The sequence below is a fragment of the Peromyscus californicus genome, unplaced genomic scaffold, assembly GCF_007827085.1.
Source record: "Peromyscus californicus insignis strain IS unplaced genomic scaffold, ASM782708v3 Scaffold_8__1_contigs__length_139910024, whole genome shotgun sequence".
NCBI lineage: Eukaryota > Metazoa > Chordata > Mammalia > Rodentia > Cricetidae > Peromyscus > Peromyscus californicus.
This window is the reverse complement of record NW_026294606.1, coordinates 288,702-305,534: the sequence shown is the minus strand read 5'-3', so window position 1 is coordinate 305,534 and position 16,833 is coordinate 288,702. Positions and strand designations below refer to the sequence as shown.

General features: G+C 38.3%; 1 protein-coding gene across 1 annotated transcript in view; it reads right to left on the bottom strand.

The window, feature by feature from the left end:
- Positions 1-1,525, bottom strand: part of LOC128103696 (contactin-associated protein-like 3) — a 168,893-nt gene extending 167,368 nt beyond the window's left edge. Inside the window, 1 exon segment of the mRNA XM_052728274.1 lies at positions 1,385-1,525. Within this exon segment, the coding sequence (XP_052584234.1) occupies positions 1,385-1,510 (126 nt within the window). The 5' untranslated portion in view covers positions 1,511-1,525.
- Positions 1,526-16,833: the final 15,308 nt, after the last annotated feature.

Genomic DNA, 16,833 nt, shown 5'->3' with positions numbered 1-16,833 from the left:
CGCAAGGATGACCCCACCTTGGTCTGCAGGCAGTGGTCTAGAGGGTGCCTGGACTGGTCTACTCTAATGACCAGAGTAGCAAATAACCTAGCTGTCATCACAGAGCCTTTGTCCAAGTGACTGATGGAGGCAGATGCAGAGATTCACAGCCAGGCACCAGGCTGAGCTCCAGGAATCCAACTGATGAAAGAGAGGAGGGATTCTGCAGGTGGAGGACGTCGAGATCATGATGGGAAGATGTGCAGAGATGACCGGTCACACTAGTGGAAACCCATGAACTGTGGACTGGTGGCTGTGGAGCCCCCATGGGACTGGAGTAGGCCCTCTGGATATGGAAGATGGTTGTTTGGCTCGAACTGTTTGGGGCGCACCCAGGCAGGGGGATTGGGATCTGTCCCTGGTCTATGGGAATCCAGTGCCTGTGGTGTGACGCCTTACACAGCCTTGGTGCAGTGGGAAGGGGCTTGGACCTGCCTAGGCTCAGTGTGCTGGACTCTGCTGACTCCCATGGGAGATCTAGATTTGGGAGATGTGGGGATACAGGGTGACTTGGGAAAGAGGGCTGGGGAGGGGTGGGAGGAGGGAGGAGGAGGGAATCTGTGGATAGTATGTGGAGTGAGTAGAAAATTTCTTAATAAAGAAAAAAAAGATTCTGCTTTGGGATGTTCTGTATGGCAAATGTGTTGCTGATTGGTCAATAAATAAAACACTGATTGGCCATTGGCTAGGCAGGAAGTATAGGCGGGACAAGGAGGAGAAAAAAGCTGGGAAGTGGAAGGCTGAGAGAGAGACACTGCCAGCCGCTGCCATGACAAACAGCATGTGAAGACGCCGGTAAGCCATAAGCCATGTGGCAAGGTATAGATTTATAGAAATGGATTAATTTAAGATGTAAGAACTAGATAGCTAGAAGCCTGAGCCATTAGGCCAAACAGTTTAAGCAATATAAGTCTCTGTGTTTATTTGGTTGGGTCTGAGTGGCTGTGGGACTGGCAAGTGACAGAGATTTGTCCTGACTATGGGCAAGGCAGGAAAATTCTAGCTATAAGATTCTGTGTCTCAGGATATGTAGAGTTTATAATTATCTTTTCTCATTCTGAGGGTTGTCTTGTCAGTCTGTTGATTATTGTTCAGAACTGTTTTAGGTTGATAGCATCTTGTATGTCTAATTCTGCTTTTGTTGCTTGTGCTTTTGAGCTCTTATCCAAAAATGTCTTTTCTCAGATTAATATTCTGTTTTAGTTAACACACAGTGCATACATATGTCAAAACATCACACTTTCCTTCATGAATATGTGCAATGATTACATATTAACTGAAAACACTCTTTTGCTAACAGTATGCAACATATAGCAATTATTATCACTACTATTATCAAACATACCCAGATGCTTTCTTCTTGCTGATACTGCTTCCAGTTCCTCCCGCCATCACTGAACATCAGGAGGTAGTTGGTCACCCAGTCAGAACTCCCATATCCCCCCTGGGTGGCCACAGCCGTGACCTCCATTCGCTCTCCAAGGTCAATCTGCAGCGACTGATACTTATTTGATGTAAGGGGTGTCCATCCACCAGCTCCTTTTTAGAACAACAAAAAAGTAGAAAAACAGTATAAAATGAGGAAATTACTGAAGGTATACATGATGGGGGATTGAAAACTATAAGATGAAATATATAGTAAATTTAAGATGGTCATAGATTCTCATTAGAAACAAGAGGCAGAAGATTTTCACGCAAATAAATTGGCCCTACATTGCTTTCATAGTTGGCTAGGTGACCCCTGACACCCTATAGCACAGTTCTCCCCAAGTGTAGAAAGTGCTTGATGTGACACAGGTGACTAATCACTTCTACCACTTCTGAGGACTAGTGTGTTCAGTAGCCTATGTGCTGGTGCAGGACTTGCCCTTTGCCAACTATAAGAAACTAAACACCTATAACAAGAAGTGCAGTATTGTGTATTATATAAACAAAAGTCCTTACACATTAATTAAAACAGACATTTAGAAGAACCATCCAAGAGAGTGGAATGGGTGGTTTTCCTTGTGAGAAGCCATGGGTTAGATTTCTAGCATTATAAACAATTGAAATTAAAAACAGAGGAGTGATTTGTAACATATGTTCTGACACGCATGCTTCAGTGCCTGAGTGAAATTATGCTTGGAAGCCATAGATTTCTCTCACATTTTATATTGTTTGGTGAACAGCACAGATTAATTTTTGAAGAGCTCTTATTTTCCTAAAGACTGGTCTGGTGACTGTGACAGGGATGCCAAGTTCTGCCACTGTTTTATTCTTACATTATCACATGTTTTGCCTGCTGTTTTTTCCACTTTGAAACATCAGAGCTCTGAGAAAACAATTAAGTTCTTCCATGTTTGTTACAATTTAAAGCAAGGGAAGGAAGAAAAATGGGAACTACAAAACTTAGATAATTTGCTGAGAATGTTAACAAATATATCTATGCAAGTTAATTTTCCCCCCAAAAGCATCCAATAGTGTGACCTTATCATACCTATTTTCTTAATGAAAACAATAAAACATTTAATTTACATATATTTATAAAATATCATTTCAGGCCGGGCGGTGGTGGCGCATGCCTTTAATCCCAGCACTCGGGAGGCAGAGCCAGGTGGATCTCTGTGAGTTCGAGGCCAGCCTGGGCTACCAAGCGAGTCCCAGGAAAGGCGCAAAGCTACACAGAGAAACCCTGTCTCAAAAAACGAAAAAAAAAATATCATTTCAAAAACCTGCCCCTCTTTATTTTATTACCCTATACTAGGACACATTCATGCAATTTATTAATCACTTTATGTTTTTTGATAATACATCACTGCTTGAATTAAGTTTCTACTTTATAAGTTTTCTGCATCTGTTATTATTCTGCATATGTTTAGGCTAGACAGTTGTTTCATTTTACTACCTGGAAGGGTTTTGTGAAAGGAACAAATTGAGATGAAACTCCTCCACAGAAGTTTTACTTGGAGAGAGAGAGAGAGAGAGAGAGAGAGAGAGAGAGAGAGAGAGAGAGAGAGAGAGAGAGAGAGAGAGAGAGAACATAACTTATGGAAGGTAGTGGTGTCCTAGAGTGTGTGCTGACTTTGTCATGGTGGTCCATTTGTGAAGTGTCCTAGTTAGGGCTACTATTGCTATGATGAAACACCATGACTAAAAGCAAGATGGGGAGGAAAGATTTATTTGGCTTATACTTCCACATCATACTCCATCACTGAAGGAAGTAAGAACAAAACTCAAACAGGACAGGAACCTGGAGGAAGGAGCTGATGCAGAAGCCATGGAGGGATGTTGCTTACTGGCTTGCTTTCCATGGCTATCTCAGCCTGATTTCTTAGGGAATCCAGGACCACCAGCCCAGAGATGGTACTACTCACAATGGACTAAGCCTTCTCACATTTATCTCTAATTAAGAAAATGCCATACAGGCCTGCTTATAGTCCAGTCTTATGGAGTCATTTTCCTAATTGAGACTCCCTCTTCTCTGATGACTCTTGCTTGTGTCAAACTGACATAAAACTAGCCAGCCCAGGAAGGATTAGGAGGTGTGGCCTTGTTGGAGGAGGTGTTTTACTAGGGATGGGCTTTGAGATTTCAAAAGCCCATGTCATTCTCAATTGCCTCTCTCTCTCTCTCTCTCTCTCTCTCTCTCTCTCTCTCTCTCTCTCTCTCTCTCTCTCTCTGCCTCATAATGACCCATACATTATAGAGAGTTTGCTTCATTGCCACCATCATCCTACACCTTCTTCAACATCTGATAAGTACTAGGGTCAAGAGATACCCAAGGCTATAGAATGTAAGTAAGCAAAGTAAATGTCAAAGTAAACACTATTAAGGCTCTGTAGGTAAATCAAACAAATACTAAATTTCTTTATTGCAAAGCATAGCATTTCCCTTCAAGACAATTGTTTCAAATGGAGCTTTATCTAAATGTGCTTGTTTATTCCCACATAATAAAACCTTAATTCATAAAGAAGTATTAATTATTCAGAAACTATCTAAGATAAGAAGAAGGAAGGGAGACAGACAGATATGTGGTAGGGTATCACAATGCCTGAATTCTAGTATGATCAAAAGTATTTCATGTAAGGAATATGAGCTCAACTAGAAATGATCTCCTCCTTTCCCACTTTTGAGATTTATAGATTCTTAAACTTAAAATCTTTTTGTCAATAGTTAGCCTTTTTGCTGAAAGGAATTAAAATATGTCTTTTAGGTCTGATTTCAATTAGAAAAAAAATCAATTCTAAGTATACATACTTGTACATGCACACAAACACTGATGTATACACACACTCACAGATACATATATTCATGTGTGGGTAGAGTATTTCCTATACTTCAGTCTTTTGACTATGCTTCTTCAAGGAGAAAGACTACATAAGTCTTGCTTTAGAATCTATTTTTCTCTCATTCACACTTAGCTTTATTTCCTCAAGCCTTTTCAAGCTGAACAGAGAAGGTTCCAAAAATGTGTTGATTAGAAAGAACTGTACCTGAAGCTCAGATCTCAGTATATATGAACCAATTTATGCTATTTATTTCCTTACAAAATAAATCTGCATCCTCTTATAGCTTTGAAAATGGACAAAAGTAAATGGGATAAAATAAAGAGCTGATGATAGACTTATAATTAATACATAATTATATTAAATTTAAGTGGTAAAACTCTCTAATGAAATGATGATATCAAATGAGATAGTAAATGAAGTTGTAACTATATGTTGAGTATAAGAAACACACTGTGAATATAAGAGCTCAAATAGGCTAATTGTTTATCATTGTAACACTAGTCTAAAGAAGAGTTGTATTGGCTTTATTAGGTCGAATGTAGCAAGATTTACTAAAGATAATATAAAGGCTTATTCTGCAAAGAAAATGATATCCACTAACCAAGAGGATACAATAATTCTAAACATGCATACACTTAATAACAGCTTCAAATCTAACCTGATAAAATTGTGATTGTTTGAATAAAATGGTCCCATAAGCTCATACATTTGCATTCTTTTTCCCCAGATGGTAGAACTGTTTGGGAATGATTAGGAGGTGTGGCCTTGTTAAAGGAAGTGTTTTGCTGTGAGTGGATTTTGAGGTTTCAAAACCCATGCCATTTCCAGTAATCTCAATCTCCTCTCCCCTCCCTCTCTGCCTCATGCTTGTAGATCAGGTGTAAGCTCTCAGCTGCTGCTCCAGTGCCATGACTGTTTGTCTGTTACTATGGTCCCTGCCATCATGGTCATGGACTATGACCCTGTAGAACCATGAGCACACAAATTAAATTCTTGGTTTTATGAACTGCCTAGGTCATGGTATTTTGTCATGGCAATAGAAAGGTAACTAGTTAGAAGTTGGTACCAGGAAGTGGTGCATTGCTGTGACAGGCCTGACCATGCTACTCTTTGGAGGAATGTAGAAGGCTTTGGGATTTTGGACTGGAAAAGTGGTTGAATGCTGTAAGCAGGGTTTACTGTACTATCCTAGTAGGAGCTTGGAAGACAGTAGTGCTGAGAGTAACATGGGCAGTCCCTTAAGCTCTGCTTACAGTACTCAACCACTTTTCCAGCCCAATGACCCAAAGTCTTTCACATTCTTCCAAAGAACAGCATGGTATGAAATGGTAATATATATTCTGTGCTGCTGTGGGATGGTCTGTATGTCAAATTGCTCTGATTGGTCAATAAATAAAACACTTATTGGCCAGTGGCCAGGCAGGAAGTATAGGCGGGACTAACAGAGAGGAGAATTGAGGGAACAGGAAGTTGGAGGCAGACACTGTCAGCCGCCACCATGACAAGCAGCATGTGAAGACGCTGGTAAGCCACGAGCCATGTGGCAAGTGGGCTGTCGAACTGCCGGGGTTTGACGGGACCAGAGAGAAAACTCTCCAGCTACACTCTGCCATTGTTTGTTGGAACTACATAATTTGCTTTTTAATTTTAATTTATCAGATTGTCTTGAGTTTCAGAAGAGGCTTTGGATTTTTAGAGAGTTATAAAACTGTGAAGTACTATGTGGACTTTGAGGTTGAATTAAATGTATTTTTCATTATGATATGTCTAAAAAACCATGCATACAAAAAGTGGAATGTTTGAATAAGAATGGTCCCCATAGGCTCATATATTTGAATGCCTAGTCTCCAATTGCTGGAACTATTTGGGAAGGATTAGAAGATAAGGCCTTGTTGGAGGAGGTGTGTCAGTAGGGGTGAGCTTTGGGGTTTCAAAAGTCTCCTTTATTCCCAATTAGCACCTCCCTTGACCCCAACTCCTACTTGTGGATCAGATATAAGCTCTCTGCTACTTCTCTAGTGCCTATTGTCTGCCTTTTGCCATGATGGCCATGGATTCTACTACCCTCTGGAACTGTGAACCCTAAATTAAGTGCTTTATTTTGTAAATTGCCTTGGTCATGATTTTTTTTTTGTCACAGCAATAGAAAATAACTAAGAAACCAATCCAAGATTGTAAAATAAGCTCTTAGTTTCCACTTCATCCTGAATTTTTATAGGTCTAGTGTCATTCTCTTCTGTGCTCTTGAAATTCATAAGCCAGGAGGACTACAGTGGAACCATGTACATTGTGAAGTGGGAGTTGTCAATGCAATAGTCAGTACTGTATTCACATACTTTTGAAATTCTCTGCCACATCTTTGCCAAGTATTGTATGACACATGAGTTATTATGTTTATTACTGAACCTTTTTCAGTAGGAAGGAATGAAGTGACAGCATCTTTAGAAGAAAGAAGACAGCTATGAGAGAATGTGGTGGCAGTCCTGAAAACAGTACGAGGACATTTCCATGATGGCAATTGACAAGTGAAATATACAGTTAAGGACATAAAGACATCATGTGTGGTGATATTTTATTTGTGCACCCCAATAAAGCTTATCTGGGGATCAGAGGAAAAAGCCATCCACTATATTAAACATAGAGGTCAGGAAGTGGTAGCACAAGCCTTTAGTCCTAGCATTCAGGAGGCAGAGATTCCTCCAGAGCTCTGTGAATTCAAGACCATACTGGGAAGAGAGCTAGGCATGGTGGCACACACCTTTTATCCCAATGCTTGTTAACCATAGAGGTCTGGAGGTCTGGACAGATAGACAGGAAGTGATAGAGCTGGGCAGGAAGAGGAAGTGATGTAGCTGGGCAGAGAGAAGAAATCAGATGGCAAGACACAGAAAGGTATATAGGTGTGAGTATACAGGAAGTAGCTCTTTCTGGAGGCTGAGGAGTTGGTCAGTGAGGTTGACTGTGGCTTGTCCTATTTCTCTGATCTCTCAATTTTCACCCCAATATCTGGATCTGGGTGTAGTGGGTAGCCATTCCAGCTTTGATCTAGAAGTTCCAACCCCCTTTGAGGCTTCGGTAACTGTCATGCCTACAAGGTGGGGCCGAGAGAGGACCCTGAAGACCCGAGATCCGGATGCGCCAGCTCTCTTGGTTCCTGGACGCTGGACACTGGAGGTAGACTGAGCAGAGTTCTCCAGAGAACACTGCTGGACTGTGCTACACCTTTCCCAGACCCTGTTACCTATCCCTTCACTTATAAGTTACCCCACAAAATAAACCTCCATTTTAACTACATGGAGTGGCCTTAATAATTTCACCAATGTCTGGGATTTATTAATAAGACAGTTTAGCAATTTGTCTTACAATCATGGGTCATTTTTTATACTTTTTAAGATTGCATTGCTAAATAAAATGTAATTTTACTATGAATAGTTGTGTCTTAAAGTGAATATACAACCCAGAAATTCCAATCCGTGAAAGTTTATGTCCATTCTAAAACTTAAATGTTCATTGCTATGCTATTCATACTAGAAAAAAGCTGAGAGAAATTCACATGAACACCAAAGCAGATAAACACAGAGCTGATTTAGATGTAGCCGAGAGATGCTCAGACAAATGAATTTCTTGTTTAGTTCTATTCTATTTTTTTCACATTAGTTATTCCACTTACCTGCTTCAGTTACCTATTGTATTAAAAAAATGATGAAATGCTTACCTTTCTCTTATTTAATACCATCAATATAACAGAAAACTATATTGGGTTGAAATGCTTAGAAATAACAATTTCAGTGAATACTAAATTAATCACTTGAATGTATGGACTGTTCAATCAACTAAAAGTCTTCAGTGCATATTCTTTCAAAAATATTTAAATTTTCTCTAAGGATATAACATAATTAAACTAACCATCATTTGTTAAATTGCTCTGAAGGTCTTTTATAAAGAGAGTGTGGGAATGCTGTGCTGAGCAGAATGATGGCAATTTCTAATAGTTAATGATCATATGCTAGAATAAACCATTTAAGGGTCATTTTTTCCAATGTAAGGCCCTCTAAAGGGTAATATAATTTTAAGCTATAATGCTAAGTTTCCACTATGAGTTATAATTTCTTTTAAACTGTATATATATATATATATATATAGAGAGAGAGAGAGAGATAGATAAATAGATAGATAGATAGATAGATAGATAGATAGATAGATAGATAGATAGATAGATGTGCATTTGAGTACAGATGTCCAGAGAGGCTAGAGGCATTGGATCTCTCTGAAGCTTGAGTTATAGGCTATTGTAAGCTGCCTGATATGAGTGCTGAGAACCGAATTTGGGTCCTCTGCCAAAGCAGTATGTGGTCTTAGCCACTGAGCCTTCTCTGCAGACATGCAGTTATACTTTTTAACATAAGAATTTTTTTTATATCCAATGGCCTTATAAATAGCAAAAACCATGTTTTAAAGTTATCATAAGCATTAGGTAAGCCAATATTTTTTCTGTCTCTTGATCATAGAAATTAGTTTTAAAGAAGCAAGTTTAAGTGCCTGGATGTTTGGTTGTGTGGGGAATAATAATCAGTGTGTCTTCCTGTGCTTTATGTTTGCAATACATTGTATGCATTTCTGAATTATCTTTATTTGATGAAATTAATTTCTGTAACACAAATGCTGACTTCCATTATAATCTGTACACCTGATTCTGACTGGACTCTTCCATCAGAATTCATGGCTGTGGGCATATAAAGCTCTCCTGAGTCATTAATAAACTATTGCTTCTGGCTACAAAAGAAAGATAATGCAAGCACTTACTGGAAACAGAAAAGAAGTACAAAATATGCATTTGCATCAGCCTAGCCAGTGTCAAGTTGTTTCTGGCAAGAGTATCCATTTCACCTCAACTCCTGTCCTTTTATTTCACACTGACAGAGGAAGGTACATGACTACAGATGAACTCAGTCTCATATAAAATGCTACTGGGATGATCAATACATGCTTATGATCAAATGTATAATAAAGTGAAATAAGTTTAGTAAAGGAATTATTAAATACTAGCATAAATTATAATAATTTTAACTCTATATAGCCCTGGCTGTCCTGGAACTTGATATACAGAGTAAGCTGGCTTCAAAGTCATAAAGATCTGCTTGACTCTGCCTCCTGAGTGCTGGGATTAAAGGTTTGTGCCATCATTCCCAGCCATTTTTACATTTTTATTATTTTTATCTATCTGTCTGTGTGAGTGTGCGTGTGTGCATGCATGTGTGTGCACTTGTATACATGTGTATGCGTGACACAGTGTGCAAGCTGTCCTCTGATCTCCACTTACACAGTGTTGTCTCCTTCCACTTGGGAACTGAACTCAAGTTGTCAGTCTTGGCAGCAAATGTCTTTACATACTGAGCCACCTCACTAGCTCCCCAGTTCCCCATTTTCACTTTTTGGTTGTTTATTTAAGTAAATTTGAATCATATAGTTTTCCTAAGAACACAAGAAGAATGAAAAATGTAATCCAATTCTCTCCTTTTCTTTTATCCTTTTTCTTTTTTTGGCATGTATCACATATTTCAGAACCTTTGGATTTTTAAAAACATTTAGTAATTTACATTACTAAATTACTATTACTATTAGTAAATTTGCATTACTAAAGGAACTATAAAAGTAAACTGGACAAACAAAAAGGTAGGTTTAATGGTCAAACTCAAATGTCAAGGAATGCATAGTGTACCAATTTTCTGCAGCTGAATAACCACACACACAACAATCATATATGTAGTCATTTATGTGCAGTTATTTATTTATTTATTTATTTTGGTTTTTCGAGACAGGGTTTCTCTGTGTAGCTTTGCGCCTTTCCTGGAACTCACTTGGTATTCCAGGCTGGCCTCGAACTCACAGAGATTTGCCTGGCTCTGTCTCCTGAGTGCTGGATTAAAGGCGTGTGCCACCACCGCCCGGCTATGTGCAGTTATTTTATAACATTTTTGTAAAATCATATGAAAAAATTTAAGCATCTTTGTTACTAACTTTTAATCCTTGTAGTTCTTTGTATAGAGAAGAGCTGTGGGGACAGTAAAGAAAATAGCAATACTGACATATTCAGATGTCAGTCAGGAACCTTGATATTTCAATTGTTGTTCCCATAAATTAAGAGAGTATCAAAGTTATACATTTGACTCTAAGGCCTTCAAGAACCACCACTTCTTACTTTGCTGTGTTATTCTTACCATTTCTATATATTACTCATCAGGTTCACTGAGAACTCTGACTACAAGGTTCAAAAGAATTATAGGTGGGTCAGAGGTGAGGCCAGGACTCTTAGATACCAGGTCACCCAGTTTCCTCATGCCTCATCAACCTTTGCTCTCTTCCTGTTACATCCTCTTTTCTAAAATGTATTTACATTAATTTATCTAATTTCCTTAAGTGTCAAAACAATGTATGTGTTCATTTGGATATCTACTTTACCATTGAGGATATCAATTTAAATCTCATATTTTCAACCATACAGTCAGGTGGGAAAATATTTTATTTTTCATTACCCAGGGAGTTGTTAAATGGGAGCTCCAGCTCTGATTGAGGCTGAAACAGGTCACAAGAAGGGTGTCGAACCAGTTCATGATGTTTGTGGTCATCCTTTCCTGTAGTTGCTGCACTGTGTTCTATTCTGTTTTAATGAATCCTACCAAGATATGGTATGGACTTTCTAGAGGACTGGCTGACTGTTCTGCAAGAGTCACTGGCATGGGGCTAGAGAGATGGCTCAGAGGCTAAGAGCACTGGCTGCTCTTCCAGAGGTCCTGAGTTTAATTCCCAGCAACCACATGGTGGTTCACAACCATCTATAATGAGATCTGGTGCCCTCTTCTGGCATGCAGGCAGAACACTGTATACATAATAAATAAATAAATATTTTTAAAAAAGAGTCACTGGCATGTGAATATTACATATCTGAACTTAAATGGATGCTAAGATGACACTGGAAGACCAAGCATTAAGCAAGAGCTTCAGGGAACCTGTTGTTATTTAAATATGAAATGTCCACCATAGGCACATATGTTTTGATACTTGGTCCCTGGTCAATATTAGTCTTGTGTTAAAGGCTGAGCTGTTTGGGCCTTTGAATATAGCACTTCATGGTCAGGGAACTAAGGGGAGCAAACCACTTGTATCAGTTACTAGGATTCAGAGAGAGATGAGAGACTGGAGTATCACAATCTCCTTTGAGGAAACACCTCAATATCCTAAAGACCTTCTTCCTACTAGGTTCCACATTCTGAAGTTTCCATCATTTGCCAACAGCACCAAACTGAGAACCAAGCCTTTAACATACCTTCAGGGAACACTCACTCAAATCATAGCAAGCTCCATTAAGGACAGATGAGCAATGGCAGAAATTAATGGCCATTCATAAGCAGAGGCAGAAAGAGGGAAGTTTGATGCTAGAGTCTTAGGAAGCAGCAGCCAGACAGAATAGCTCTGAAGAGAACAGAAGTCACAGAAGTGAAGAGATGTTTCCAGAGTTGGAAGCAACCGCAAAGAAAGAAAAAGCACTTTGAAATCTGATTCCCTCCAGTGACCCTGTTTCTTATTGGCTCAGTTTAGTCATAAGCACCCAGAAGTCAGTAGGGTGCCAGGTGAAACTAGGGCAGAAAGTGTAGACAGTGATACTGAGGGGCTCAGAAAAAAAAAAAACGGTCACCACTCTGCGGAAGTATTAAGATTATCAAATCAGCCGGGCGGTGGTGGCGCACGCCTTTAATCCCAGCACTCGGGAGGCAGAGCCAGGCGGATCTCTGTGAGTTCGAGGCCAGCCTGGTCTCCAAAGCGAGTTCCAGGAAAGGCGCAAAGCTACACAGAGAAACCCTGTCTCGAAAAACCAAAAAAAAAAAAAAAAAAAAAAAAAAAGATTATCAAATCATAGATGATAATATTATCTGTAAAAATATAATTTATTTTTGTTTTGTTCTGTAATGACTGACATGAAGTGAAAGCTAAGAGTGTAAAGCTAAGGTTTTGTGTCTGTTTTTAACTTAGGAACTGAAATAATTAAACTTGCTAGAAATTAAACCAGAACTTTGGAGCTAAATAGTTTACTTTTTTCCTATTTATATCAGAATGGAAGAGCAATTATGCTGAATACCATAATTGAATAAGAATTTAGTGAGCTTCTTATTAGCTTTGGTATTGAAAAGTGACTTAACTCCACTTATCTTTTCTCATTTTTCAAAGAAATAGGGAGACTGGTGTTCTTATAGGATAGAGAACAATGAGAACTCCATTCTTGCTGCATTTTGACATCCATTAGTGTAATAGTTAATTCTGTCACCTGGATTGGACAATGTCTAGGGGTCATTAAAGCACACATCTGATATGTCTGTAATGGAGTTTCCAGAAGTCACTACATCTTGAGTGCTCAGAGATACTCAATGGAGCAATGTCTAATGGATTCATAAAACAATAGAGTTTGGGGGAGATGGTGAGAGGTAGAATGATGGAGATTGTTTTTCCAAAAAATCACTGGGAATTGTGCTCTTGAGGCTATGACTTGTCCTGATCCCTTCCTATGTTACCTTTCTCTGCTTCCTACCTACCATGAAGTAAAAAGCTGGTTCCACCACATACTCCTGATGCCATGGTGTTCTGCCCAAGCAGATGGGGCCGACTGATAGACTGGGCCCTCTGAAACTGTGAGTCAAAACAGACGCTTACCTCCTTACATTATGTCAGACATACTGCCACAGCTGTAAGAAAAGCTAATTGATACAGCCATCATGTTACCAAAGCAGCTGTACCTTTCCTGGCACCACCCCTCAAAGAAACAAACAAACAACAAACCAATAAAAATGAATAAATTCCAAAGAAGTTTGTATGTTGACATTTTCCTCCCAGTTTCTTATTGCTGGTTAATCTAGAAAAACTAGAAAGGAAAAGCAAGAATAATAACCAATAGTTAACTGTTTGTAAAAAGGCTAGTTCTATATAGAGATCCCTTGGTTTTGTGTTTATATACCATAAGGCACTTTAGCACTGTTTTATAATGAAAGGTCATAAATATTTGCCCCAAACCTGGGGTAATCTGACACATAGAAAAAGAAGTGGACACAGTTGGAGTATGATTTGAGACATCAAAACAAACAAACAAACAAAAACAAATGTGGACTTCAGCAAAACACAATTCCACCATCAGGGTATGCTAAGAATTAGCATGAAATCTCTTGTGGATATCATATCTTTTCCTTAACATGAAGAAAAATTTTAAAATAGAAGAAATTATCTGATTTAGGACAAGGAGTGGGAAGATATAAGGAGGAAATTATCAGAAGGGGTGGCCTGCTGTAGGGGTATGAGATTGTGAAAGAAGTCAACTAAATGACAAAGTTTCACTCATTTTCTAGTTTTAACTAAAGTTGAAAAACTGATCCTTCAACGAGTCTCTACAGATGCTTCTCTCAGTAGGCACAGACACAGTTCTATATGTGAAGCTTAAGGCTTAAAGTAATGGGGTCCTGTGTATAACTGGGGTATCTTTTTGGCTCAGAGATCTAAAGTCCTAAGCAACACAGTTCATATTTTAAAAGACAGAATACATCATAATAGGACTTTTTAAAATATTTCCTCCATTGTGTTTCAGAACTATAGACAGCCTCTTCAGGAACAGGCCTGCCTATCTTACCTTGAGAAGGTGCAGGGAATTCATACCATCCCTCAAATAGCTCATTTTCAAGTTTCAAGAGTAGTGAACTCCCTGCCTGCCAGAAGATGCTTCACAGTGATTAGTTCCCAGTTGCTGCTTTTGCAAAAACTATGTCACAAGTAGAAGGCTATATTTTATACACGGTGAAGCTGCCATACCGTCTACTGTTGCAATCTAAATAGAAACTGTGAGGTGAACACTACACTGAAAACACTCAGTCTAACATAACCCAGTCACCTCATCATTGTGCAAAAACAACAATAAAAATAAAATAAAAAACTCATAAAATATAAAATTATTAGCTGTACATTATTGCATGACTTGGGAGACTAAGGCAGAAGGGTTGCCACAAGTTCAAGGCTAGCTGGAGTTATAGGAAGAGACCTAGCCTCCTAGAAAAATTTAAAATAAAATCAGAGAAGAGGATGCAGTTATCTTCTCAGTTTAAGATAAAATCTGAGCACAAGATTTTCATAATGGAAAATATCAAAAAAAAGGAAAGGTAAGCTGTATATGACAGTTTACACCTATAATCTTAGATACTAGAAAAAATGAGGATTGCTTGAGTCCAGGATTTCAAGATCAGGTGGACAACAGTGAGACTCCATTTCAAGGAAAAGAAAGAAATTAAGGAAATGAGGGAAGGTGGTTCTTTTGTGTGTGTGTGAAGATGTGTGTGCATGACGGGACATGCCAGGAGGTTCAGAAGACAGCTCTCAGGAGATTTCCATATTGTAGGATCCAGGGATCAAACTCAGGTTGTCAAGCCTGACAGGGATATGTTATTTTGCTTATACAAAATGTTTTTCAAACAACTCAGCTCTCTCAAGGGGATTATATCCAAGATTATGAGAATCTCCATCAAACATGCCTTCCTTAGTGATGGAGGAAAAATGATTACACATGGATGTAATTTCCTAAGAATAGTAAACAAGGACTCTGCAGAGTGACAATATGAATCTTCTGGTCCCAATTTTAAAAGGAACTGTCACTGGGCATATAAGGGGAATGGAGAAAATAAGTAAAACAAGGCTAAAATGATAAAATGTAGCTAGAGTTTTCCTGCCTGGCCCACAGTCAGGACAAATCTCTCTCATCTGCCAGTCCCACAGCTGCTCAGACCGACCAAGTAAACACAGATACTCATATTGGTTACAAACTGTATGGCCATGGCAGGCTTCTTGCTAACTGTTCTTACAGCTTAAATTAATCCATTTCTATAAATCTATACCTTGCCATGTGGCTCGTGGCTTACCGGCATCTTCACATGCTGTTTCTCATTATGGCGGCTGGCAGTGTCTCCTTCTGCCTTCCTGTTCTTTCTTTTCTCCTCTCTGTTAGTCCTGCCTATACTTTCTGCCTAGCCACTGGCCAATCAGTATTTTATTTATTGACCAATAAGAGCAACACATTTGCCATACAGAACATCCCACAGCAATTAGGAAACTCACTTCTGGGAGATAAGAGGGCCAGGAGAGGGACTTGAGACAAGCATCAGAAACTTTACCTCTTCAACCTGAGTGCAAGACCCTAAGTCTCTCTAAACCGCAAATTTCATGTCTTTGAAGTGAATGTAATTTTATTTTTCTGAATATTTTGTGAGGATTATCTGAGAGTATTTTATGCAAAGTACCACTGCCTATAAATAGTAAGAGTTCAGTAAATTACTCATATTGTCATTAATTAAAAGAAAAATAAACCCTACAAATAAATTTCCAAAGGTAGATAATCAGTAATGTATATAAAAAATCCTATCAACAGGTGTCTTTCCACCACCTCTCCCAATTAAATATAATTTTCTTTGTTTTTGAAAAGATATCCCTAAGCACTATATTTCTCAGGAGGATCTATGTTAAATACTGGCTGTTTGAGCTTCTTATGCTTCTAGAATTTCTCATAGCACTGTAGACTAGAGCTGTGCTAGAGCAATTTCCACATGAATAATAAATAAGGTGCACACTATGTGATTCAGAGTCTGTGCCAATATATCTATTCCCTTGAATATCCAATGTGAATTTATAAACATTTAATACCCTGCAATAAACACTTAAGCATAATTACTATTAAATATAGATTCATAATCTAGTATGAATACTATTTGTTTTGTTTCACAGGATTTACCCTGAACTTCTTTTTTAATCAACAAATCTAGCAGATGGTAATTTTCCAAGTGCCAACTGATGCATATGGTGGCTGGTGATGCATGACATGGCATTTTACTAGGAAAGGAAGAGCTTCAGACTGTTCTCCAAAGGAAAATATATTTTAAAGATCAGAACTCTCAAATTCCACCCATACTTGAAATTTGTTCCATAAAGAGTCTTTTTAAGGAACTAGAAGGACACTAGAGAGTAACCCACCAGAGCATAAGTTAAGTAACTTAGTAGAATCACTCTGTTCTTTCACTCCTTCAGATATAAATTGATTAATTTTGGTGTGTTTTATTTCCTCTTCAAAATTACCCTTTTATCCTATCTTTCAATATAAGACTTACATAAAAGGCAACATTTTATTCACCCTTGAAACATGATTCAAATAGTGGAAAGCATTTCTAAAGTCCATGAATAGTATTTATAAATAAGTAATGGACACATAGGACCATGCTCATGCTACAATTCTTTTTAAGAATTACTATAATGGCAGATGTATGAACAAAATGGAAAACTTCAAAAATACATGAGCAGCAAGTCTTTTTAAAAAATCTGGTAATCACAGTTCAATCATATAAATATAACTAGAAATTGGAATTTTTTTCATTCCCAGAGGCTATATTAATCCTTGAAAATTTTTAATTATTCAAGTAAGAGAGAAAAGAACTGGTGATTTGTGGTGATAAAA